We start from the raw sequence: 24,673 nt of genomic DNA, 5'->3' as shown, positions 1-24,673 counted from the left end.
TGTTAGGCACACACATTTAGGGATTCAGAGGGGCAAACCTCTTGACAGCCCCTTCAGCCAGTGCTGAGCCATGGCGTCAGGAGAGGACGAGAGGGGGAGACTTTCTGTTTGGCTGCAGACCCCTCAACTGACTGCCTGTGCACCCCTTCCCTCTCCCGCCCAGGCTCCCCACTTGTAGAACAGGTCCTGGGCTGTGTGGCTTTCCTGGAATTCCTGTCCACCTAGCACTGGGGCTGTGTGACCTCTCCTCCTACCCGGTAACTCATTAACCCCCAGGGACCTTGACCCTTCGAGGTCCACACCACCAATGACAACAGCTTCTCTCCTGAGCTGTGTGGGGCTTGCAGGGCCCAGATGACACAGGAGGGGATGGGGCAGACTCAGCCTGTCTCCAGAGGACAGTGAAAGGCACCCGGAAACAAGAAACTCAGGTGGGTGCCTTACGCACACCTCTTCCCCCCTTCCCCACTCTTTCACTATGCAAACTAGGCTAAGCTCACGGGCTTGCTGCCACCTGAGCCCTGGGAAGACAGGTGTGTGCGCTGTGGAGCTCACTCCCCTGCCTCGGCTCTGGCTCACCTCTTCCCACAAGAGCACTGTGAGGACACTAGAGCCCACTAGGGTGACCTCTCCTCCATCTCACCCTCGGATCTTCCCTAAGCCCCATCCTCAGGCCCCTTCACTGTCAGGGAACTTTTTCACACCTGTTGAGGGCTAGCGTGTGCCCATCTTTGGAGTGGGAAGGTTATAACTGTCCACTCCAGCACGCACACCTGCACAGGACACTCCCCTTGATTCTTCCACGGCTCCTGTGGGCCCTAGCACAAAGCCTCACCAATCTGTTCTGCTGCTGGCCCAGCCAGGCCCAGCTCTGCCTTCCACCGCCTCCTTCACACTCTACCCAGCCCGAGTGGAGTGCTTCCGCTGGCTGGGCTGTTTATTCATCTGGGCTGCAGCTGGCCTCATCTCCTTACTGTGGAAGCCTTCAAGCGGCCCCTTTCCTCACCCCTCCCCAGACACCATGATGTCTCTGCCTTCTGTAAGACATTCCTGGGTATCCTCAGAGGAGGCCAGAGAGCCTTCTTGAAGAGCTAACTCTAATGGAGGCCAGGCTGAGGCTGTTGCTGGACCCTTACAGCCATGACTATCCATTTCCACATGGATAGGACCTCATTCTGTAGCCCGGGCTAGCCTCAGCTTCCTGAATACTGGGTTTACAGACTTGAACCAACATGACAGCTATTAGTTTTACTCGGTGGCCTCGGGGACTTGGAAGTCATTCATTAACCTACACTCCCACGCTGACTATTATCTGCAGGTGTGACAGCCTCAGGTTAGCCTGCTGTTCCTCAGCTGCCATCCACCTGAGCTTTGAGATGGGGTAGCTCAAGGCTGGGCTGCAGGAAGTAGGCTCTGCTGGCTGGGCAGCCAGGCCTAGAGAGGTCTGCACCCTCCCCCTCCGAGGATTACAGGCACATCCAGCTCTTTATGGAGGTTTCGGCACACACTTCACCGTTCTTTCTACCTTCCAGACTTCTGTGGTCTGTCCCTGTGGGACCCTCATCTTGGTCTGGTGACTTGAAAGGCCTGTGATGATTGGGATGGGAGGACTGGTCATGCTTTCCCCAGGAGCACAGGGCCCAGCACAGTGTCCGCTCGCCCGATGTCCTCCCCTCACTGTAAATTCCGAGTTCTCTTTATTTTTATTTGTTTACTCAAGGTTTCATAAGGCCCAGGTTCTCCAGAGCAATAGATGACAGACATGTGCCACCATGTAGACTGAGAATTCTGGATTTAAGATCATAAATGCAGCTTGCCTTAGGCATTCAAAACCCTTAAAGTCAAGAAACTTAAGAAATGAAAAAGATTGGTCCTTATTGTACCGCAAAAGGCTGAAGTGTCCCCTGCCAAGGAGAGGGCTGCGGTGCTGGGAGAAGGGCATCTTTTCTGAAAGGCTCCTTGGGGACCCGAATCCTGGGTGCCTCATCGGCATGGTCCCCCCAGGCTCCCTGCACACTTGGGGACAAATATAGGGGTTGGGATGCAGAAGGACCGAGGGCGCTGGCTGGACACAGGGAAGTCACAACAGTTCCCGGCCACTGGCTGTCTTGTTGACTTTGGACAGGCCTTCCCGAAACCCAGAGTCCGTCATCCTGGGAGGGGGCACACGGGAGAAGCAGGGTCCAGCAGCTGAATAGCAGCAGGCCCTGTCCAAGAGCTGCTTCAGCCCCGCCCACTCCCGTCTTACCCTCCCAGGCCAACTTAGCCCAGTGGTTGGTACACCAGTCTTAACCCTGCCAAATTAACCTGGCTCCAGAATGGCATGGTCCTGGCCCAGCCTGCCTAAGGCCCTGCGGGATGTAGCCCATCCTTTACCAGTACTCTTATCCCACCCCCAGTGACTCCAGACCTGCCCACCCTCCACATCCTATCCCTCCTCTTCCTCAGCCCACCTCAGAGCCAGCTCTACCCTCTCCTAGGCTATCTCCAAGCACCACTTGGACCAGTGTTAGAGCTGCCCATACCCCACCTTTAGCCCCACCCACCCACCACCCTGCCTGGCTGTACCCCCAGAAGCAGCCTGGGCCTCCGCCCCATCCTGCCCTGTTGCCCCAGTGCTGTGAGCTCCCTAACTTCTTCAGCTCCAAAGAACTCCTGGTCCTGCCCCCTCGGGCCCTGGCCCCCACCCCTGCAGCTCTGCTTACACTTGTTCCATCTGTATGTCTTCCTCATCTTCCTGTGGCAGCTGCAGGTATGGGTTGTCCCCAGCCGGCTGGAACTTATAGCCCGTGAGCACGAAGAAGGCAAGCGTGGAACTTTCCACCAGGAGCTGGGGAGCGGGTGTGGGCTCAGGCGGGGCTCCCTGGCCACCCACACTCCTGACCCACAGTCTACTGGGGTGACCCTGCCTCGCTCACCTGGTACAGCCACTGCCACTGGAAGGGCACTGCCACTCGCAGCAGGATGGCGATGATACGAGTGAAATAGATATAGCAGATGACCTGGGGGCACGAGGTTGGTGGGGAGAGGGATAAGGGCACAAGGACAGAGGACAGGTCAAGGCTGGGGGTCAGGGGCAGAGGGCAGCAGAGAGGGACTCAGGCCTGTGGGAAGGCAGGACTCGTACCATGACGTAGTAATGTCGGAACAGCTTCAGCTTGGCCAGGTTCACTGCCACTGTGGGTGGGCACAAGTGTGGGGGGGTGTCACTGAAAGTGGCAGGACGAAAGGGCAATGGAGAAGGAAACAGGGCCTGGGGGGCAGGTCCAGGGCAATAAGAGAACAGTAGCAAGAGCAATTGAAAAGTGGGGCAGTGGGAGATGAGGGAGGGGCCAGAGGAGTAAGACAAGAACAGCCATGCAGACACCTGGTGTCAGAGAGAAAGCAGGGCTGGGACAAACTTGAGGAGGGGGTCCTCACCCTTCCCATCAGTGCCAGAGGCATCCTGCAGATGCCGGATGGACCTGGAAAAGGTGGAAGAATATGGGAAATGGTCATATTGGTCCTGCCAGGGCACAGGACAATCTTTTGTTGGGGTAGGGAAGGGGCCTCAGTGGGGCTGGGAGGCAGGTCTTCAGCCAGGCAAGGGTGCAGGGCCTCCGGGGTCCTCACCAGACCACTGGGAAGAGGATGGCACCGCAGCAGATGAGGTCCACGAGGAACAAGATCTCCTTCCATAGTCCGTAGTCACTGGCACCCTCCTCACGGGACTCAATGACAATGTATGCTACATTAGCCAGGACCTGTGGGGATGGCCGAGTGCCACCTGACTCTTCCCATCCTCTTACCCCAGCCCACTGAAAACGAGCCACTGCCAAATCCCTACCCCATGGACTCCCCTCCCTGTACCCCGCCTGCGCACCCCTCCCGGCGTCTCTCCTGCATCCCTCCCTGCATTAATAGCACTCCTCTCCGCACCTCTCCCCAGATGTCTCCACTGTTGCCTGAGCCTCCCTTCCTCCACCCTGCTAGACCCCCATGGGAACTGGGCCCCCAAACCTGCAGGGGGATCACAATCCCAAAAATCTTCTTCTCCTTGTCTGACAGCATATACTTCACAAAAGCCCAGCCCGAGCCGATCAGGGCGATGGTGATGAAGAGAAGGGCGCCCTTCAGCCTGGGGGAGCCAGGGCGGGGAGGCGTGACGATGCGGTGGGGACCCTCCCTCCCTTCCTGTGTGCCCACCTGTGTGCAGAGATGGCGACTCACAGGTGGGTGATGTAGTGCATGACGGCGAGGCCCTCGATGGGGTGGCCCTGGCTGTTGATGAAGTAGTAGTTGATCTGGAGGCAGGCAGATGCGCGGGCAGTCAGAGAGGGGGGTGGGAGGCTGGGGGCGGCTTAGGAACACAGAGGATAATTATGGGATGAGCGGGTGACTGGGAGGGAAATGAAAGTCCATCACCACAGCCTCCCTCTGCAATAGAGGAGGGTTGGCTAGGTGTGGGATGGTTGGACAATACAGTGAGTGCTGTCCAACGGATGGTCCCAGAGGCGGGTGGCAAGAGCTGGGTGGGGTGTCAACAGAGACGAAATGGACAAGGTGCACAGGTGGACAGATGTCCCGTCTCATCATCCCACCCTCGTGCAGCCACTGGGCCCTGGGTGCTCACGCTGTGGAAAAGTAGGGAGACGCTCTTGGTGAACGCCAGAGCTGCCATGAGCCAGTGGATCTTAAAGACACTGTATCTGCCAGAGGAGAGATGGGTGGGGAGAGCACCGCTGAGGTCAGTGAGCGGGGTCCTCAGGGCAGAGGTGGGGAAGGGCAGGCTGGTGAAAAGGCTTTACGTGTTCTTGCAGAGCACAGACACCCAGAAGATGCCAGCAGCCAGGAAGCAGGCAGACATGATCAGGTAGAGCTTGAAGAGGGGGATCTCAGCCGCTGACAAGAAGCCTTCTGGATTCTTCTCTCGGATCATTACCTGTACGGGGGGAATGCAGGTGGGTGGCCTTGCCCCTATAGCTCGAACTCTCCCATTTTCTAGCCAGAGCCTCAGTTGGTCCTATCTCTCAAATGGGTACACAGCTATTCACTGGCAGCCACAGAGGACTGGCACTGGGACCTCAAAAGAACAAACACCCAGAGATGACCCGGTCTCTGTACAAAGTGATGGAGAATTCATACAGGGCCTGACACACTTGCAGAGGGCTGGGAACAGCTGAACAATGTATACCAGGGATACAGAGGTGTCACGTGACACTGAGTAGGGAACACCAGGAGAAAGGTGGCCCAAAGTATACAGTACAAGTACTCATGCTGCAACTGGATACTTAGGGCATACTGTATGATTCTGTTTACCTGTGTGGAGGCCAAGGACGACTCCAGGTGTCACCCTGGAGCACGTGTGAAGGTAGGAGAGATCGACTCCTGTAACCTGCCCTTTGACCTCCACACGCACTGCACACACACATTCAAAACAAAAGGAAAACAAGTCTACAGGGCGCTCATGGCATTGGATGGCATATGTGAGCGGCCAGGAGGCAGCTGAGGTGTAAGGCGTTTGCCCTGCCAGCATGAGGAGCTCTCTTCACACGCCCAGAACCCACATAAGAAAGGCAGGTGTGGTAGCCCCTGCGGCTTGCTGGGCAGCAGCCTGAGGAATCTGTGCACTCCAAGCCAGTCAGGGACCCTGTCTCAAAAAACAGGGTGAGGTGAGCGGTGTGTCGCATTCCTTTAAGTCCAGCACTCAAGGAGCAGGGGGAGGGTGGTGGAGAAAGGGGCAGTGAGTGCAAAGCCAGCCTGGCCCACATAATGAGCTCTAGGCCAGCCTGGGCTACAAAGTGAGTCCTTGTTTCAGAAGAAAACAAAGCAAACAAAAAGCAGTACCAAGATTGACAGCATCCTGAGGAACAGCACTGTGGGTTAACACATTTCTCTCTGTACATAATACAAGCTCACCTGCGTGCGCGCGCACGCACGCGCACACACACACACACACAGAATTCTCTAAATACTCGGAATAGATAAAATTTTGTCTTCCCTTAAATACTTCCAATTGGAGAAGGGTTAGAGACCCTACAATGCATGCCCCACCAGAGCAACTTCAAGAAGTTCATCCAGGGGCTGGCAAGATGGCTCAGTGCATGAAGAAGCCTGCCGCCAAGTCTGCCCACCTGAGTTTGCTCCCTGGGACCCACATGGCGGGAGGAGACAACTGGCTCCTCAGCATGGCTCCCCCCCAATCCCGGCAAACTCAGGCCTGCCCCTCCACACTCACGGTGAGGTCGAATGGCTGCTCCTGGCCAGGAATGGAGTTGTGACAGTTGTGGAAGTTGAGGCTGTACTGACCTTCCTCAGCCCTGGAGCCGATTACCATGTGGAACTGTTAGTGGGGAGAAGGGCCTCAGTCTGGAGGGTTCCTCACTGCAGTGGGGGAGGGCGGGGGGGGGAGGGAACACAGGTGGCAGGGCAGGGACGCACGCTGAAGTTGTAGGAGTCGTTGAGGTGGCCCAGCCCCAGCACCAGCTCCTTCTCCTTCCCACTGGGGTCCCTCGAGGGCGGCTGCCTTTGAGACTGGCCCTCAATCGAGGGCCCGGGTCCCCCTGGAGCAGTTTTGCCTCCCGGAACCTGAGGTGCTGTAGGCTTTGTCTGCTCCTTCTTGACTGCAGGGCTCTCTGTAGGAGATGGGCGAATGAGTATCAAAAGACAGATGGGCAGAAAACTGTATGGCCAGGGTGCCCCTGCCTAGCCACGTGCACTTACCACCGCTCTCCTGGGAGACACCTGCCGGCTTCGGAAGGCCAGGCTGGGAAGGAGCTTCAGGCAGGAGGCCAGGGGAGATGAACAGCTTCTTCTGCTCCCCATACTTTCGGACTTGGACCCTTGGGTGAGCGGAGGAATAGGGAAGGGGAAGGGTGAAGACTGTGGTCAGGTATCCCATGTGTGCGAATGCCCTCCCTAAGGGTTGATGCATCTCTCTGAGCCACTGGCCACCAACTCTTAGCATCTGGTTCCCCGCCTCCCCCATCATAGCTCCCACACTCATGGTTGCCTGCAAGAGCAACTACAGGTCCCCTAGGATGGGCTACATAAGCACTAAGTTAAGAGACAACATGGCCTGGTTTATGGGCCAAGGGCTTGTGATCCAAGATTCTTGGGAGGCTGAGCAGAGGCAGGAGGATTACAAGTTCAATGTCAGCCTGGGCTACAGAATGAGTTCAAGGCCCAAACTGGTAAAACTTATTTAGACCCTGTCTTAAAAGTACAAAGAGAAACTGGGTGTTTGTGGTACACGCCTATAATCCCAGCACTTGGGGAGACAGAGGCAGGCGGATCTCTGTGAGTTTGAGGCCAGCCTGGTCTGCAAAGTGAGTCCAGAACAGCTAATGCTACACAGAGAAACCCTGTTTCAAAGAGGGAAAAAAAGTACAAAGAGAGCTGAGGGCATGGTCAGGGGTAGAGCCTCTTCCTAGAATCTCCTAGTAAGGGAGCTGGGGTATGGTCAGGGGTGAAACTCCTGCCTGGAGTCCCCCAGGGAGGGGCTGGAGGTGTGATGGGGTATAGTACTTTCATACAATTTGTAAGACAGTGGGGTCAACTTCCAGCAGCATGCATGTGCGCACACACATACAAACACACAAACACATGATGTACCAGGTGCCAAAAGTGACTGGCTTTCTCCCTAGGGCTGTGGGTCTTTAGGGGTCCACTGCCACAACTTACTGCAGGTCCTTGATATCGATGAGGAACAGGACCAGGAAGTTGCTGCTGTTTCTCTCCAGGGGGCATTCGTGGGAATTCCGGCTCTGGGGTGTGGACAGAGGGACACTGGGTTACAACTGTCCATGGGTCTAGCCTTGCTCAGTGTGCTTCTGCATCCAGCCATCGCTTCTCCCCCCCACCCCCCAGGGCTGCAGGCTCTCATGGAGAAGACAGGGCCCCGACACCACACCCGTTCCCCCTCATCCCTCGGAAGCCCTCTACTCACCGAGTAGGAGCGAACGCTGCCAGATCGTACCCGGTTCAAGCTGAATCCCACCTGAAGGAAAAGAGAAAACAGTGAAGGGCTCCCAAAGCATCCACCAGAAGAGATGCAACCTAGTTCTGTTCTGCTTTGAGACAGGACTCGTTACATAGCCCTAGCTGGCAGGGGATTCACCGAGGTTGGCCAGGCTGGGGGTTGAACTTGCGAATTTGCAGCAACTCTCCAGCCGCCTCACCATGTAGCAGCAGTTCTGGCTCATCTCACAGGTACTGAACGCCCGCCATATGCTAGATTTCCAATGACCTGCCCCTGGCTCTCAATGCTCATAGGGAATGTACTTCCTTTGAGACACTGTTCACAGCCTGATTGCCTTTACTCACTTAAAATGTTAACGGTGCTGGACAGGAGAGAGCATGGTTGCAATTTCATAGGCTAAGGCAGGAGGGACTTAAGTTTGAGGCTAAGCTGCACTACGTCAGACCCTGTTGCAAAACAAACTGTCAAAATGAGGCTGCTTGCCAGGCACAGTGATGCATGCCTTTGAATACCAGCGGTAGACGTCTGTGAGTTCAAAGCCAGCCTGGTCGACATAGTGAGTTCTAGGACAGCCAGAGCTACATAGTGAGGCCCTGTCTTGAACACCACACCCAAACCAAAAACAAATAAGCAAGCAAGCAAACAAACAAACAAAAAGAGAAAATAAGGCTGCTATAAATGGGACATTTATATCACACCTCTTTTCCAAAGGCTCAGGGAACATCGCTGAAGAAGAAGGAAAGACTGTAAAAGCCAGAAGTTGGGGAGGACTGGAGCAGAAAAAAAAAAGTCTTCTGGCCATGGCAGACTGCTGCTTATGAACTCACAGCAGCCATGGTCGCCTGCACAGGAGCAAGCTGGTCAACATTCCAGCAAAGAAAGAAGAGTGCTCAAAACCCCACACCTAGCTGAGGAGCTAAGGCCAGCGGATGAATGATGGGTGAAGAAGAGCAAGTTTTCTTTAGGGGTGTAGCCCCAGATGAAAATGAAAAAAGAACACAGGCCTTTACTCTCAGCACTGAGGCTGGCAGAGATCTGAGTTTGTGGCCAAGCCTGGTTGATGCAGAGTTATTGGACAGCTGGAGATTGGGCGGAGTTTGGAAAGGTGGGGATGCGTCTTGAAGGAGTTAGGGGGAGGAGAGGTGTTGGGGGAGGTTGAGTATGATTAAAATACACTATACACAGTATAAACTCTTATAGTACAAAGGAGCTGAGGTGGGGTTGCTTAGCAGTAGAGCACCTAAAGAGACGGCCCAGTCTGGGGCTCCTTGCCTCAGCCAGCAGGGACACTAAGATGACGGATCTGTACCCCCAAATTCAGACTGCATGAGGCATTGTATTCATTCCCAAGGGACAGGTGAGGAAACTGAGGTTCGAGAAGGTTATGGGGCCTTCCACAGATCACGTGGGTGTGGGAAAGGGAACTCCAGAACGTGTGCACTGAGTCCTCACCCTTGGTGACTTCTCCTCTGTCTCCTGGAGGCCGAGTCGCAGTAAGCTCAGCTCCACTTCCAGGGAGCCGTTGGTGTAGAATCCGAAGCTGTTCAGTGGGATGTCAGCTCGCTTGTCCCCCTGCAGGAAACCAAAGCGACAGTGGCAGCAAGGACACTCTCCCCACCAGCGAGATCCCAGCCCCACTGCATGGACAGTTTTATTCAGGCCATGAGCATGTGAGAAAGCCTTCCTGGGTACAGGGTGCTGGTGGTGGTGGTGGCATTTCCCTATGGTAGGGTGGGTTTGAGTGCCCAGGAGGTGAGACCCTGGCACCCCCATGAAAGGCCCCATATTGATGTGCACAACATCAAGAGTGGGCTACACATGTTGGCTTAATTAGATTCGACTTCCTGAAAAACATTTCAATTCCATCTGGGCTAGTTTTCAAAGTAGCTCCCCGGCCCTGCCCCGCCCCATCAAAGTGACTACCAGGAAGACCCTACTAGGTACCCCATCCTCCCAGGAGGTCTTATGGTAGTTACCCAAGGGGCCCCCGGAATTTAAAGGGCCAGGATTCAGGGGTCCCGGGAGATGAAGCCCCGCCCCTAAACCAGGCCAACCCATTGCGAGCACCGGGTAGGGGGGCCCAGGGACGAGACCACTAGCGGCCCGCTGTGAGGGATGCGGCCACTCCATCCACCGGCGGAGCTCTGGGGAGGGGGGAAGGGAGGCCAAGCCCGCGGGCCTCACTGTGAGCGCCAGCCGGTGGATCCGGCCTGAGCAGCCGCCCAGCAGCAGCACCAGCAGCGACAAGCGTCCCCATCCGCACTGCGCTGGGCTCCCGCCGCTGAGCCCCCTCCTCTCGCTCACTGCCATCTCTGGGGCTGCGACTGCCCCCGACACCGCCTCTGACGCCTAGTAGGGCCTGCCCATTTGTTAGCCAATCGTCTCACGACGTGGTTGGGTCATCCAATTAGCACCCGAGATCATTTTGATGGACAGAAGCCATGCCCAATGGGCGCGCTTACTTTTTTCAGCCCCGCTTTCTTGCCCTCCAATCGCTAAACAGATCGTCCCGGATGTAGTTTGATGAACAGGAAGACTCACCAATGATCCGGGGACCCATATCCGTCCCTTAAAGCGAAATTGCTTCACCAACTCTTAACGGTCCAGGACTACATTACCCAGAATGGAGAGGGAATAGATGCGCGCAACAAAGCACGCATAAACTACATTTCCCAGCATGCCATTAAACTCACTTCCTCTCTCTCCCCCATCTCGGGACGTGGCACCGGGCCAGAAGAGCTTTTGGTAAACATAAGCGTCTGTTGAGGCTTGCCCTGTTTCGACTTTCCTGGGCCAAAGAGAAGCCTAAAATTCTTCACCCCGTGCTGACCTCTAATCCCAGGCCGAGTGCCATTGTAGGTCCCACCTTGCAGACTCCGCCCCAGACTTAACCTCCTTGCAGCGGTTGAGCCCCAACTTGAACCTGAAACCCTGACCTCTCCCCATTCCGATCTCTCCTACTGAGCCCCCGGATCTGGAAGAGCCCCAGCTGCTGGACCCCAGCTGTAGAGTTTCCAGCTACGTCGCTGACCCTGGCACGCCCGGCCTGACACTTTATTCATCATCTGGCCTCTGACTCTTCTTCCGCCCCTCCCCCCCTTCCCGCTCCCCGCCTTGCATCTAGGAGCTTAGTCTACCGGCCGCCAGCAGGTGGGGCCAGGGCCCGTTGGAGCCTCAGTTTCTGCGGGGACTCCAGGGCCTAGTTCCTCAGAAGTCTAGGCTGCCTTTCTCTTCCAGCCTCAGCCCAGTTTTGGCACTTCCGCAGCAGAGGAGAAAGCACCTGCAGGCGGGGAGATTGGGGTGGGAGACACCGGGGCCTTTTCCCTTTCGTGCGGAAGCCTCAAGGGGATTTACAAGGCGTGAAAAGGCTTTTATGATCGGGAGGACCCGAACTTGCCCCAGAGTCCCAGAGTCTAAGCGGGAGGGGGAGGGGAAATACGGGGACTCTCAAGGGCAGTCCTGGTCAGACCTCAGTGAATGAGGCTAGGAAATGAGCAGTCAGGTGCAGTGTGGGCGTGTGTTTGTGTGTGTGTGTGTAGTCCAGGACTGGTGCCCAAGGACAGCCTGTCCTCAGTTTCCCAGAGGAGGCTGGCGGGGAGGACGAGAAGTCAGGATGCGGTGGGGGTGCGCTAATGGACCTGGCCTTGGCTGGAGGCGCGTGCTGGGCTGGATCGAAGTCACCCATCTGCTCTGTGGCCGGAGGGAACCAGACCGTTAATGGGACGAAATGGAGATTTCTGGAGCCGAGTCGGTCCCCGCAAGAGCCTAGTGACCGACCACAGGTTTTCCCTGCCATGGAGTGGGGGAGAAGTTGGAGAGACTGCTTGGGGACCCATTTTCCAATTTTGACCCTTTAAAAGAAATGCAAAGTTGAAAGGAAAAGATGAAAGGTTTGGGATGGCAGAGGAGAGTAATATGGGGAAACAAATTTGGAAAATAAACCGACGAGACCTTTAAAGAAGACCGTGGCTCTTTAAGAGAGGTGGAGCATCCGCTGAGTTCCGCCTCATTGGGCTCCGCCCTTAGGGCGCCTGCTGGGGGCTTGGCCGGGCAGGGGCGTGGTAAAGCACAAGGGGGCGTGATCTTTCCAGACTGGTGGGCGTGTCTTGGCGGTGGGGCGGGCGGGGCTGGGCACACTGCCCTGGGGCTGAGTCTCCGGTGGAGGGCGGCGGGGACCTGGGCTGGAGGCGGTGGCGTCTTCGCAGCAGAAGCAGCATGGATTGGGGCACCGAGTTGTGGGTGAGTCCTTTCCCCGCAGCCTTTCACTATTCTCCCTTGCTGGGGTCCTGGCCTCTCCGCTCTTTGTCCCCGAAGTACCTTAGCCAGGATTCCGCGCTTTCCCTCGCAGCTGATCCCATGGGTCCCCGCCCTCTGCCCTCCCCACTCTCTCAAAAGTTTCTTCTGGGACTTTCAAGACTCCCAGAGCTCCCTAGGAATACTTTGCCTAGCCCGGTATAGGGAAACTGAGGCACAGAGTTGAGAGTGAGGCCATCACCAGAAGTCCCTGGACCAGGCCAGGGAAGGGGGACAGCTGGGCGAGGTCACCTATTTTGAGCGCCCTGGCCTGGCTTGGAGGCTAATCTTACGGCCACTGGGTCCCTGCCCGTCGCCCGCCTGTCCGGCTGGGAGGGGGAGGGGACCCTTTGGTCACCTTCTCTCCCACGTGGGGCCTTACCGGGTTCCTTCCCGGCTTGCAATTGCCCTAAAGGGCTTGGGACGCTGAGGGGGAGGGGAAGGGGCTGCAGGACTCAGCCCCGGGCGCTGGGCGGAGCCACCCCTTACCCGCCTCTTAACCTCACCCAGGAAGCCCTGGAAGTTTCCCTGCATCCCTGTCGGACTGTTGACCCCTCCTCTTTCTAGAGGCGGTGTAGTCTTCGGGTGTAGTCGGGGAGAGCCACTGTAGTGGAGGCATCATAGAAGCGGGGGAAACTGAGTCACTCCCCGGAGGATCCTGAGGGGATCACAGCGAATGGAGAAATCTGGACATTGAGCGCCTCCCCCCCACCCCCCGCTTCCACGCACTTTGAGTTGCACAAACCCTTCCCCTCTGTGCCTCACTTTTGTGCCAAGCCCTCTTGATTTTCCGGAATTTGGGGAAAATTAGAGGATCCGGGGGCAGCTGGAGTGGCTTCGCCTCCTTCCACACTCTTGAAAGACACCCCGACTCCGAGAGACTCCGCCGTCCGGTTTGGGCCCTGGCCCTGTTGCCCAGGCTCTTCCCGGGAGGAGGAGATGGGGGTTCCCGCCAGCTTCCTGCCTCCCTCTGCGCCACGCCGGGGCGGCGCCTGGGGAAGCCAGCCAGCCAGTGCTGGAACCGCTAAGCCTTGAGGTTGCTCCGGGTCGCTAGGGTTTCAGTGCCCCCCGCACCCCCCCCCCCCCCGCTCAGGTGACCCTGACCCTCCCCAATCACATCCCTGCAATCAGGATCAGTTTGAGGTGCTGGAACGCCACACTCAGTGGGGGCTGGATCTGTTGGACAAATACGTGAAGTTCGTGAAAGAACGTGTGGAGGTGGAGCAGGCTTACGCCAAGCAACTCCGGTGAGCGCGAGGGTGGGTGCTCCCAGCTCTGGGATTCCGCGGGGGCCCTCTGGGTTCTCAGCCTCCCTGCCTTTGTCCCCATCTTAGGAGCCTTGTGAAAAAGTATCTTCCCAAGAAACCTACCAAAGATGATCCCGAAGTCAAGTAAGAATGGGATAAGACTCCATGTTGGGGGTTGGGGGCAGGGAGGCACCGGTCTTTCTCCTTCCTAGAGGCCACTCCATTCGGCGCTCCAGTTCCACATCCTTTTAGGAGTCTGGGATGACCTAAGGTGGACTTTCCTCATTTAAGCAGAAAGCCCTTTTCTGTTTGTAAACTCTCAGCTTCGGTTTCCCCCACGTGCTATAGAGGAGCTGCTTGGGCAAGTGGCTTTCTACTTACTATTTATCTATTTTGGAGAGTGAGGTGCGCCTTCATATGCCACGGGGCACTTGTGGAAGTCAGAGGACAGCGACAGGAGTCGCTTCTCACCATGTAGATTCTAGGGATCAAACTCTGGTCGTCTTAGCCGCAAGCATCTCTACCTGCTAAGTCACTGACCCTGGCTTTTATCTTTGAGACAAGGTTTTGGTTGTCCTGTTACTCTCTCTGTAGCCAGGACTGATCTCAATGAGCAGTCCTGTGCCTCAGGCTCCCAAGAGCTGGAATGTCCAGCATGTATCCCTAGGCCAGGCTTGTACTAGTGACTTACCGCCTCTGTTATCATCTGTAAAATGGGTCTCAAGCCAGCACTTTCTACTCTGTGTTGTGTGTTCGAGGATGAATTGAGTTTATGTGTGTAAAAGCAGTAGGCAAAGCTGGTCATGTTGGTTGCATGCCTGTCATCCTAGCATCCTTGGGTTCAAGGCTAGCCAGTTCAAGTGTGAGGCTATCCTGGCTACATGACACCCTGTCTCAAAATTCTGAACAAACAAAACTGGTAGCCAGTCTGTAGTTATTCTTAGGAACTTTTAACTGCGTTCTGGACCCTTCCCTTTAAAATCTGAAAGGTGAGCTCATTATGGTGGCAAATGCCTATTATTCTAGCACCCTGGATCTAGAGGCTCAGACTGGAGGATTGTGAGTTCCGGGCCAGCTTGGGCTACACAGTGAGACTGTATTTTAAATAAATACATAAGTAAAAATTTTAATCCACAAAGCTCCAGAAAGTAAGATAGTTGTTTGTTTGGGATATCTGGTTAGGTTGGTGGCTTGATGTGAATGATACTCACTTAGCTTGATCAGGCGTTTCCAGGACTGAAAAAAAAAAAAAAAAATGCGTGTTTGAGTGTGTGTGGTCTCATGTAGCCCAAGCTGGCCTCAAACTCACTAAAAAGCACAGGATGACCACAAACTCCCGATCTCCCCACCTCTGCCTCGGTCGGGCTGGGACGACAGGCAGGTGCCACCGTTTGCGTGGTGCTGGGGATGGAACTAGGGCCTTGTGCATGCTGGGTGGACACTCTACTCACTTAGCGCCTCTAGCCCCAGCCCCTGATTGAAAACACTCTGACAGAATTGTTTCTTTTTGGAACATAGCTAGTGTTTTTGGCTATTGTCCCCTAATCAAAGCAGTTTGGATTAAGTGTTTGCACTGTAGAGGACCCTGAGTCATCTAGGGAAGCTCTGTGCAAACCCTACCCTTGCATAGAAGGGCTTGAGCATCCTTTACTTTGGTACCCTCTAGGTACCAAACCCTGGAAATGGTTGCCATGGCTACCGAAGGATTACTGTACTCACACTTCTCTGTAAAATTTGATTATAGTGGCTTAGGTCTGTGGTCTCTGTGGTCAGGAGGCTGGGGCAGGAGGAGCAAGGATTCTGAACTAGCCTGGGCGATGTAGCTAGACCCTGCTTCAAAACCCAAACAAACAAACAAACAAACAAACAAACATTTGATCCTAGCATTCTGCCCCCAGCCAAGGAGAGACACACAGAAGATGTCCTAAGGGCTGAGCATGGTGGCGTGCAGCTTGAATCCCAGCACTCGGGAGGCAGAGGCAGGCAGAGCCCTGGGAGTTATAGGTCAGCCAGGGCTGCAGAGTGAGATGCCGCCTCAAGCAGCCACAAAGATGTTATAAGCATTGTGCTTCCAAACCTTGGATTCGCAGAGCGCTTCTGAATGAAGGGCTGGGGTTAGGGCTAGATGCAGACTTGGGAGCAAATATAGCTCAAGACTTTTTTTTTTTTTTCTTTCTCCTTTCTTCTTTCCTTTGTCTTGTTTCCTTTCCTTCTGCCTTCCCCTCCCTCCTTCTCTCCTTTTTCCCTCCTTCCTTTCCTCTCTTCTCAGAGTCTCAACTAGCTAAGACTGACCTCAAACTCACTAGGTAGCCAAGGCTGGCCTTAAACTCTTGATTGCCCTGTTCTGCCCCAGGGTGATGGGCGGTATTCACACTGGTCTGGCTCTGGTTCTGACCTCTCCTTGTCTCCCTCTGCCAGGTTCAGCCAGCAGCAGTCATTCGTCCAGCTTCTCCAGGAGGTCAATGATTTCGCCGGCCAGCGAGAGCTGGTGGCTGAGAGCCTTGGCGTCCGAGTGTGCCTGGAGCTGGCCAAATACTCCCAGGAGATGAAGCAGGAGCGGAAGATGGTGAGAGTCCCTCCCACCTGTACTTGCCGGGGACCCTGTTGGAACCTCGCTGAGGGTCTTCCTTTTGTTTGCACAGCATTTCCAGGAAGGCCGGCGGGCCCAGCAGCAGCTGGAAAATGGCTTCAAACAGCTGGAGAGTGTGAGTGTGTAGGGGGCAGCTGGTGCCTCAGGAGGTGGTGGTGGTCCACAGAGGCATTCATGTTGTGTGGCGGGTGGGGAGTGATGTGGGGGGGGGGTAGGGGTGGACCTCTCTAGCTCTAGGGTACTCAGCACACCTATTATACCTACACTTTTTGTTTTGAGGCGGGGGTCGCCAGTAGCCCAGGTTGGCCTGGCCTTGAACTGTATTGTGTGTGTTGAGGGGCAGGCATTTGCACACCACGGGGTGTGGGCCACTCCAGGACAACTCTCCTTGCACTTCTTTGGGGTTTCTGGGACTTGAACTCAGGTGGATGGGCTTTCTTGACAAGCACCTTCACCTGCTGAGGCATCTTTCCGTCTCTGTTTTGGCTTTTGAGACAAGGTCTCATGTGGTGGTCCAGGTTGGCCTTGAATCCCTGATCCTCCCTCCTGTCTCCACCTCCCTGATGTTGGGGTGACTGTTGCCTGGTACACAGCTCCCATGTAAAGCTTGGCCTCCCTACTCTGCTGCTGGCGGAAGGAAGGCCTTTATTTACTCCGCCTCTGTCTCCTGCATAGAGTAAGCGGAAGTTTGAACGAGACTGCCGGGAGGCTGAGAAAGCAGCTCACACGGCTGAGCGGCTGGACCAGGACATTAATGCCACCAAGGCGGATGTGGAGAAGGTGTGTATGGGGTGGGGTCGCAACCGGCTTGTGACGGTTGGAGTGTGGTCACCTGGCCGCTTTCTGACGATGACCCCCACCCTGCTGACCCATTGCCCAGGCCAAACAGCAAGCTCACCTGCGGAACCACATGGCCGAGGAGAGTAAGAATGAGTATGCAGCCCAGCTGCAGCGCTTCAACCGAGACCAGGCTCACTTCTACTTCTCCCAGATGCCACAGATATTCGACGTGAGCACTTTGAGCTCGTTGACAGAGTCCCTCAGAGTCTGCTGAGTCCCAGCTGCCGTGTTCCTGCTCCTAGACTGAAACAGTGGTGCACACCTATAGTCCCAGCACTCTGGAGACAGAGGCAGGAGGATGGCGGCAGTACCAAAGCCAGCATGGTCTACATAGCAAGCTCCAGGAGAGCCAGGGCTGTGTAGAGAGATCTGTCTCAGGAGGGAGGGAGGGAGGGAAGGAAGGAATGGGAAAGGGATGGATAAATAGAAGAAGAACTAGAGGAAGAGACATCTTTCTTTGCTTCTAAAACTCCTGTTCATCCTTCTGAGGTCCAGCTCTCACAAGCTCAGGTCTGAAAATTTCCCCAGCTGCTTTCCCCATTCTCTGTACCAACCTGGGGTGGCATGTACTTTCTGTTCAAGGCTCTGTCTCCTTGTAACCTCTTTTGCGAGGACTTCTCTGAGCTCCTGGGTCCCCTGAGAAAACACTCCTGCCCTGCCCCTCTCACCTCTGCCCCTGGGGTCGAGAGGGCAGATCTCATTTCGTGTTCCCTGTCAAGCCTGGGCTTAGGGGCTGCGATGACTTCAGCCTGGAGGTGTTTGCAGGTTTGCAGGATTGACTCACAAGCCATTCTCCTCCTTGCTCCAGAAGCTGCAGGATATGGATGAGCGCCGGGCCACCCGCCTTGGGGCCGGGTATGGGCTCCTAGCCGAGGCTGAGCTGCAGGTGGTTCCCATAATCGGCAAATGCTTGGAGGGTATGAAGGTGGCGGCGGAGTCCGTGGATGCTAAGAATGTGGGTGCTCGGCATGGGCCCAGTGGGATGGAGTGGGCTAAGGGAGGGTGGCTCCCCACAAGTAGCTTCTTGAAGTAGATACTAGTCGTCCTTCTTCCCTTCCCATAGGACTCACAGGTCCTCATTGAACTACACAAGTCAGGGTTTGCCCGCCCAGGGGATTTGGAATTCGAAGACTTCAGCCAAGTCATGAACCGGGTGCCTTCAGACAGCAGCCTGGGCACCCCGGACAGCAGGCCTGAGCTCCGAGCAGCCCCTAACCGAAGCCGTGCCAAGCGCTGGCCCTTTGGGAAAAAGAACAAGGTGGGGTCCGGAGCTTTTGGGGTGAAGAGTGAGTAGGAAGGGGGGACAGTCAGCCGAGGTCCTCACTGAGTCAGCTCCAGCCACTCGGAGCGCTGAGTCCTGGGGCAGGAATTTTCCTTTTGGCCGTGGGCCCAGGCTAGAGAGAAGGAAGCAGGGGAAGGCAGCCTGCTAGCCTGCTGGCTGGCTTTGGAGTCCCTCTGAGGTTGGGAGGGAGCAGGGTGGAGGGCCTGTGGCATCTTCTGTGCATCCTGGGACCTTTGAAGAGCTCACGTTGGCCTGACAGCTGTGATACTGCCCCCCATTCCTGGGCACCCTCTTCCCTATCTCCATCCTCCATGTTTTTAGGGGACCCTGCAGGTCCTGTGCATTTCCTTCTTGGGAGTTTGACTTTTAGGGTCCAGTGTATACCTTGACACCCCTTGGTTTATCCCATCCACAATCAGTACTTCTTTTAGCGATTCCTTCCAGTTTTTTTTTTTTTCTTTCTATCCCACTTAACTTTAGACTCAGACCCCTCTTACCTGACACCTGCTCTCTCCTCCCTTGAACTTGGACTTCCTAGTAGTAGACAAGACCTGATATCCCCCTGTCTCATCCCCCTGTCCATCCCCTTTGGCCTATGTGTCTGACTACCCTGGTTCTTTAAAAAAAATGACATTTATTTCTTATTTATGTTTATCGTGTGTGTGTGTGTATGTGTGTATGTGTGTGTGTGTTTAACTGCATCTAGACTACACAGGAGGGCTTTCAGGACTCAGCCTGCCTGGGTCCCGGAAATCAAACTTAGGTCATCACGCTCGGTATTGGCAAGCATTTTCACCTGCTCTGTCTCCGGCCCTTGCTTCTGGCATGCATTCTGCCTTCTAGACTGTAAGCCCAGAAAGCTCAGCATAGAGGAGGGCAGGCACTCCCCTCCTCCGGTGCTATAGGAGTCCTAAAACTCAAGACACAAAGAGGGCTTGGGAAGTGGCCGTGACACCTGCCTCATAGTCTTAATTTATTAGATTCTTATTTATGTTTTGGAGTGTGTGGAGGTCAGAGGATAGCTTATGGGAATCAGTTCTCTCCTTCCGTCCTGTGTGTCCTGGGGGTGGAACTCAGGGCTTAGTGGCAAACACCTCTCCCTGCTGAGCCCTCTCGCTGGCCCTGGCTCCCCAGCTCCTGTCTTCCCTGGTGCCTCCCAGGTCTTTCATTGTTGCTTTTACAAGTGTTTTCTGTGTGATCTTACAATTCAGTTGTGGTTTTCTTATCATTATTTTCCCCTCTTTTTCCATTTTGTTTTTCCTGTTTCCTGTGTCCCATCCGTCCATCCTTCCTTGCGTCCATCCATCCTCCGACTACAACCTCGCGTCTCCATCCCTGACCTGTCCCCCCTTCCCTGGCCCCCACCGGTAGCCGCGTCCCCCATCCCTGTCCCTCCTGGGGGGTCACCTACCCTCCACATTGTCTGATGGACCCCCGTCCCCCCGTTCTGGCCGCGACCCCTTGGCCATACTGAGCGAGATCAGTAAGTCAGTCAAACCGCGGCTAGCATCCTTCCGCAGCCTCCGAGGCGGCCGTGGGGTAAGTTGAGGCCGGATGGTGGGACCCTGGGCTCTTTCCTGCCGCCTGCTGGGTCCCCCCAGATTCCAGCTTTGCTCTGTGCATGGCCTCGCTCCCCAAAAACCCTGCCAGGGGAGGAAGGTGGATCTGGTGTCTCAGGAGTGAGAGAGGTGCTTGGGAAGCACATGGTCGCCAATCCCAGGTTCAGACCTTGTCTCACCTTACAGACGGTGGTCACGGAAGATTTCAGTCACCTGCCCCCAGAGCAGCAGAGAAAGCGACTCCAGCAACAGTTGGAAGAGCGGAACCGTGAGTTGCAGAAGGAGGAGGACCAGAGGTGAGCCTGAGCATGCGCAGTGGTGGAGGAGGGAGGCTACGAATGCAGAGCTAAGCAGGCCTACCAAGGGCTGGGGATGTGCTCGCCGGTAGATCACTTGCCTGGCCACCTGAGGTCCATCCCTGCTGCTGCCGTGTTTCAGTGGTGCACAACAATCCTGCCAGCATAGCCTGGGCTCTGAAGGTTGCGGGTGTGCGTACTGGCAGAGGAGCCTGCACAGCGGACAGAGGGGGAGGTCATCGCCCTCTTCCCTGTGAGGAAGGGTTTCTCCCCAACACGAGAAGACTTAGCATCTTTTGGGCCAGGCTGGCATCCAGCGAGCACTGGCTGTCCCGTCTCTGCCTACCAAGGTTACATACAGGTGGTGCCGTGTGTCTTTATGCCCAGCTTGCTACGGGGTGCAGGGGCCAGAAGTCAGGTTCTCGGGGTGCTCAGTAAGTTTCCTCTGAGCAGTCTCTCCAGCCCCATGCTTTGTTCTTTTCATTTGTCTGTGTTTGTTCTTTGAGACAAGGTCTCACCGGGTGGCCCTGGCTGGGCTGGAACTCACTGTGTAGACCAGGCTGGTCTCGAAATCACTTGATGTTATGGCTTCACGTGACTTTTTTTCTGAGGCAGGGTCTCTTATGGGGACCTGGGCCTGCTGAGTAGCCGAGGCTGGCAGGCCTGTGAGACCTGGGGTCTCCTAGTTCTGCCTCCCCAGTGCTGGGATTCCAGATACGAGGGCTGTAGAGCTTTGTTCTTTGGAACTGGGAATTGAGGACAGGTCCTAGTGCCTGCCCGCTGAACACTACTGACTGCGCCACCTCCTCGGCCATAAGTGATGGTTCCAGAACTTTCAGTTCTCCTGCCTCAGTCTCCCACCTCGCTGTAACGGCAAAACTGGCACCGAGGCTCAGTTTCAGTTTTTGGTAGACTGCAAAACAAAACAAAAAGCCCAGTTTGAGGAGTGTTACCCCATTAAAGCCAAAACAGCTCACTGTCAGGAGCTCTGTCAGTGTGAGTCACCATTTTGACAGGAGGAAAAGGAGAGCTGAGTTATCTAATGCCGAAACAGAAATTAACGTGAAGAAAATCTGCCAGGATTTTTTTTTTTTTTTTTTAAGGGACAAGAAAATCTTTAGTCATTCTTTCCAAGCAACAACAGAATCTTCTCCCCAGCCTCCTTACATAACGAGAGCGACGCTTGCACTTGCTAGCAGGTGGCTGGCCAGATTCTAGTTGGCTGTTGACATGTGGCCTTCTCCAGAGAGTGGAAACCATGGGGCAGAAGCCACGCTTGGAACTATGCAGTCTTGGCCTTTCTAGTGGAGTGAGGCCTCTGCCGGCCTCGAGTCAAAACGGCTGGCTTTCCGTTTCTTCATTTACTTTCTTTTTCTTTTCTTTCTTTTATTCATTCGCTTTGTGTATGTGCTTCCTCATACCGTGGCTCCTATGTGGAGGCCAGAGGCCAGAGGCCAGCTGGCGGAGTTGGCTCTCTCCTCCCACCACGTGTGTCCCAGGCACTGAACTCAGTTTGTCAGGCTTGGTGGCAAGTGCTTTTATCTGCTGAGCCATCCTGCTGGCTCTTACTTCTATATTTTGAGACAGGGTCTTTCTGACTGTGCCAGGTGGGCATAGAACTTTAGTGTGCTTATTTACTTATTTACTTATCTCACGTGAATGCTTGGTCACATAGTGGCCACAGGCCAACCTCGAGTGTTGTTCCTCAGGTGCAGGTCAGACATTTTCCTCTCGTGTGTGTGTGTGTGTGTGTGTGTGTGTGTGCGCGCGCGCGCGCGCGCGCATGCACGCGTGCGCATGTGTGCGTGTTTCATGTACAGCCCTGCACGCACAGAGGCCAGAGGATCTCATGTGGTGGCTTCTCTGTCTATCTCATTCCCTTGAGATAAGGTTTCTTGCTGACCCAGCAGCTGGGCTGATGGCCAGCAGGCCCTTTGCCTCTTCCTATCTCCGCCCCTATAGCGCTTGAGTTGTAGACACCTACGGGACACACCCCGATTTTGACATGGGTGCTGGGGACTCGAAGCCATGTCCTCCGGCCGTCAGCTGCGGTGCGCGTGCCCCAGGAGCCATCTCAGTATCCGCCTCGTTTTTTTGAGACGGCATCTTTACCTGGCCTGCAGTCAGGCTTAGCTAGACTGCGTCTGCCTCTAGTGCTGGGATCACAATGTGCGCGACCATTCCTGTCTTTGTACCTGGGCCCCAGCGATCCAACTCGGGTCCTCACTTAGTGGGTAAGCAAGCACCTTACCCACTGAGTCATCTCTATAATTCTGTTTTGACTTTTGTTGAGACGGGTTCTCACTTAGTTGCCCAGGTTGGCCTGAGGTTCACTCCTGTAGCCGAGGTTGGCCTTAAACCCGCCATCTCCCAGCTCAGCGTGTGTTGTTAGGCACAGCCATTTTAGTCTCCATCGCTCGAATCTTGCCTCTCTCCTTGAGCCTGCTTTAACTAAAGTCACGAGAGCATGTGTTTTCCTTCCTGTCTCTGTCTGCCCGGTCTTAGGGAGGCCTTAAAGAAGATGAAAGATGTATATGAGAAAACACCGCAGATGGGGGACCCTGCCAGCTTGGAGCCCCGAATCGCAGAAACCCTGGGCAACATTGAGAGGCTGAAGCTGGAAGTACAGAAGTATGAGGTCAGAGGGATGCCCTGGGGAGGGGCGGGGGCAGGCTGAGCTGCATGAGTCATGGTGGGGTGGAAGACAGGGCCGTGGGGGGGCATAGAATCCAGTTGCCTCCCTTCTAAGTTTTGGGTGTGCATGGGTGATGTCGGGAAATGTCCCCAGTCCAGAGTAGGATGACCTCAATATCTTGCCCTGGAACTCATGCTGTGATCCCCAACCAACCCTAGGCTTGGTTGGCAGAAGCTGAAAGCCGGGTCCTCAGTAACCGAGGGGACAGCCTGAGCCGTCACACCAGGCCCCCTGACCCACCAGCTACTGCCCCACCTGACAGTAGCAGCAGCAGCAACAACAGTGGATCCCAGGAGAATAAGGAGAGGTGAGTAGGGAAGCCAAAAGCAGGTTTGAGGTGAAGCCTTGCTGTAGCCCCGCCCATGGACTGGGCGTGGTCAGGGTGGAGCCCCGCCCAAGATCCCCAGTGAGAGACTGGGTGTGTGGTCAGGGTGGAGCTCCGTGGCTGGGGTCATGGTCATGGGTGGAGCCTCACTTAGGAAACCCCCCCCCCCACCAGTGAGGGGCTAGGGCGTGGTCAGAGGTGCTGGGAGGGTGCAGCTCAGAGACCCTGGAGGATCTTGTTCTCATCTTTTTTGCATCTCCAAGCAGCTCAGAAGAGCCCCCTTCAGAGGAAGGCCAGGATACCCCCATTTATACTGAGTTCGATGAGGACTTTGAAGAGCCTGCGTCCCCTATTGGCCAGTGTGTGGCTATCTACCACTTTGAAGGTGGGCCTAGACCATGAGATGACTTTTCATATTTTGACGAAAAGAACTTCATCTGAAGACGGTAGCTCGGTGGTAGAATGCCTGACTAGTGTTCATGAGGTCCTAGGTTCAATCCCCAGTATTGGTCAAAGGAGGGATCTGCCGAGTCAACTTAAGGGTTTATTTTATTTTTTTTATTTTAAAATATTTTATTTTGTGTGTGAGTGAGGTCAGAGGGCAACGTTCAGGGGTGTCCCTTCCTACCACGCATGTCCCAGGGCTCAGACTCAGGCTGTCAGACATGCACTGAGCCTCGAAGGCTCTCCATTCCCCCTTCCGCGCAGTAGAGGACCCCAGCCTGTACGAAGGTGCCGCCCGCGGTGGGCATCCTATCTGAACTCACCCTCTCAGACACCGCAGAGGTTAGGAGATGGCAGATCTGTCCCTGTTAACCCTCCCCCCAGGGGATGCCGCAGTTGCTAGGAGACCTGACTTCCGATGGGCTTCACCGAGCCTGACCTGTCCCCATCCCGCTCCCCAACAGGATCCAGCGAGGGAACCGTCTCCATGTCCGAGGGGGAAGACCTCAGTCTGATGGAGGAAGACAAGGGTGATGGCTGGACGCGGGTCAGGAGGAAACAGGGAGCCGAGGGCTACGTGCCCACCTCTTACCTCCGGGTCACACTCAACTGAACATACCAGAGTGTGGAGGAGGGGCAGGGCTGTCAGCTGCTGCTTCTGGGCCACAGGGGGCCCCCAGGACCTTGCACTTTATTCCTGCCCTCGTGGCTTTTGGCTGAGACCTGTGTAACCTGCTGTCCCCTCTTCCACCTCACCTGTCACCCTTACAGGGACCCACTTGTGCCTTCCCGCGTGGTTGTACATATTCGTCATTTAAGACCTTTGTTCCTGCCGCTCGGCTTGGGCCAAGTTTTGTTTTATATTAAAAAAATGGTATATATAATTATATACCAAGTTCTTGGAGTCTGTGCCTCCGGTATCAGGAGTGAACCTCCACCCTCTGTGGAGAGGTGGCTTGGCAGTCCAGCGCTGGCTGCTCTTGCGGAGGACTGAGAGTTGGTTTTCAACAGCAGCACCCACAGCTCACCAACATCCAAGCCTACGCGCCCCCCTCTGGCCAACTCTGGCAACTGCACGCATGCCTGCATGTATTCCTGCCGAGCTAAAAAAGATGAAATTGCACGGAGTAAGCACAGGTGGG

General features: G+C 55.3%; 2 protein-coding genes and 1 long non-coding RNA gene across 7 annotated transcripts; 2 read left to right on the top strand and 1 right to left on the bottom strand.

Annotated features, from left to right (window-relative positions):
- Positions 1-303: 303 nt before the first annotated feature.
- LOC129684519 (uncharacterized) lies at positions 304-8,975 on the top strand. 2 transcript variants are annotated; one of them, XR_008721358.1, is made up of 4 exons: positions 304-431; positions 4,048-4,211; positions 4,800-4,940; positions 8,672-8,975. It is a non-coding gene; the product is annotated as an uncharacterized LOC129684519 (long non-coding RNA). The 2 variants fall into 2 exon arrangements; XR_008721359.1 differs by having other exon boundaries at positions 7,849-8,975.
- Positions 1,681-10,297, bottom strand: Gpr108 (G protein-coupled receptor 108). 2 transcript variants are annotated; one of them, XM_055617702.1, is made up of 17 exons: positions 10,145-10,297; positions 9,413-9,532; positions 7,928-7,978; positions 7,663-7,745; positions 6,703-6,821; positions 6,421-6,614; positions 6,218-6,322; positions 4,788-4,921; positions 4,613-4,688; positions 4,210-4,283; positions 4,000-4,117; positions 3,613-3,743; positions 3,421-3,464; positions 3,128-3,177; positions 2,919-3,002; positions 2,706-2,830; positions 1,681-2,153 (listed from the first exon to the last, which is right to left on the bottom strand). In XM_055617702.1, exons 1-17 carry the CDS (start codon positions 10,268-10,270, stop codon positions 2,081-2,083), a joined length of 1,707 nt encoding a protein of 568 aa, XP_055473677.1. In that variant the 5' UTR covers positions 10,271-10,297; the 3' UTR covers positions 1,681-2,080. The 2 variants fall into 2 exon arrangements, with proteins under 2 accessions (XP_055473677.1, XP_055473678.1); XM_055617703.1 differs by having other exon boundaries at positions 4,613-4,682.
- Positions 10,298-12,110: 1,813 nt separating this feature from the next.
- Positions 12,111-24,420, top strand: Trip10 (thyroid hormone receptor interactor 10). Of its 3 annotated transcripts, XM_055617696.1 has the most exons (15): positions 12,111-12,199; positions 13,385-13,500; positions 13,588-13,644; positions 15,919-16,066; positions 16,143-16,205; positions 16,766-16,870; positions 16,971-17,099; positions 17,739-17,885; positions 17,994-18,188; positions 19,584-19,751; positions 19,958-20,067; positions 22,573-22,705; positions 22,921-23,069; positions 23,354-23,472; positions 23,996-24,420. In XM_055617696.1, the coding sequence occupies exons 1-15, from the start codon at positions 12,176-12,178 to the stop codon at positions 24,142-24,144; spliced, it is 1,812 nt and encodes a 603-aa protein (XP_055473671.1). In that variant the 5' UTR covers positions 12,111-12,175; the 3' UTR covers positions 24,145-24,420. The 3 variants fall into 3 exon arrangements, with proteins under 3 accessions (XP_055473671.1, XP_055473670.1, XP_055473669.1); XM_055617695.1 differs by lacking the exon at positions 19,584-19,751; XM_055617694.1 differs by lacking the exon at positions 19,584-19,751 and having other exon boundaries at positions 23,351-23,472.
- The last annotated feature ends 253 nt before the right edge of the window (positions 24,421-24,673 follow it).

This window comes from Psammomys obesus, unplaced genomic scaffold (genome assembly GCF_907164565.1).
Source record: "Psammomys obesus unplaced genomic scaffold, mPsaObe1.curated_primary_1811, whole genome shotgun sequence".
Classification (NCBI taxonomy): domain Eukaryota; kingdom Metazoa; phylum Chordata; class Mammalia; order Rodentia; family Muridae; genus Psammomys; species Psammomys obesus.
Note: the sequence above shows the minus strand (reverse complement) of the source record. Positions and strands in the feature narration are given on the sequence as shown.

Excerpts from the sequence above, each read along its gene's own strand:
- Trip10 (XM_055617696.1), top strand. The coding sequence starts at position 12,176 with ATGGATTGGGGCACCGAGTTGTGG. Across the intron at positions 17,886-17,993 it reads AGTCCGTGGATGCTAAGAAT|GACTCACAGGTCCTCATTGA; the intron begins GTGGGTGCTCGG and ends CCCTTCCCATAG. Across the intron at positions 19,752-19,957 it reads GCCTCCGAGGCGGCCGTGGG|ACGGTGGTCACGGAAGATTT; the intron begins GTAAGTTGAGGC and ends CTCACCTTACAG.
- Gpr108 (XM_055617702.1), bottom strand. The coding sequence starts at position 10,270 with ATGGCAGTGAGCGAGAGGAGGGGGCTCAGCGGCGGGAGCCCAGCGCAG. Across the intron at positions 4,922-6,217 it reads AGCAGCCATTCGACCTCACC|GTAATGATCCGAGAGAAGAA; the intron begins GTGAGTGTGGAG and ends CCCCCCGTACAG. Across the intron at positions 3,465-3,612 it reads ATCCTCTTCCCAGTGGTCTG|GTCCATCCGGCATCTGCAGG; the intron begins GTGAGGACCCCG and ends CACCTTTTCCAG.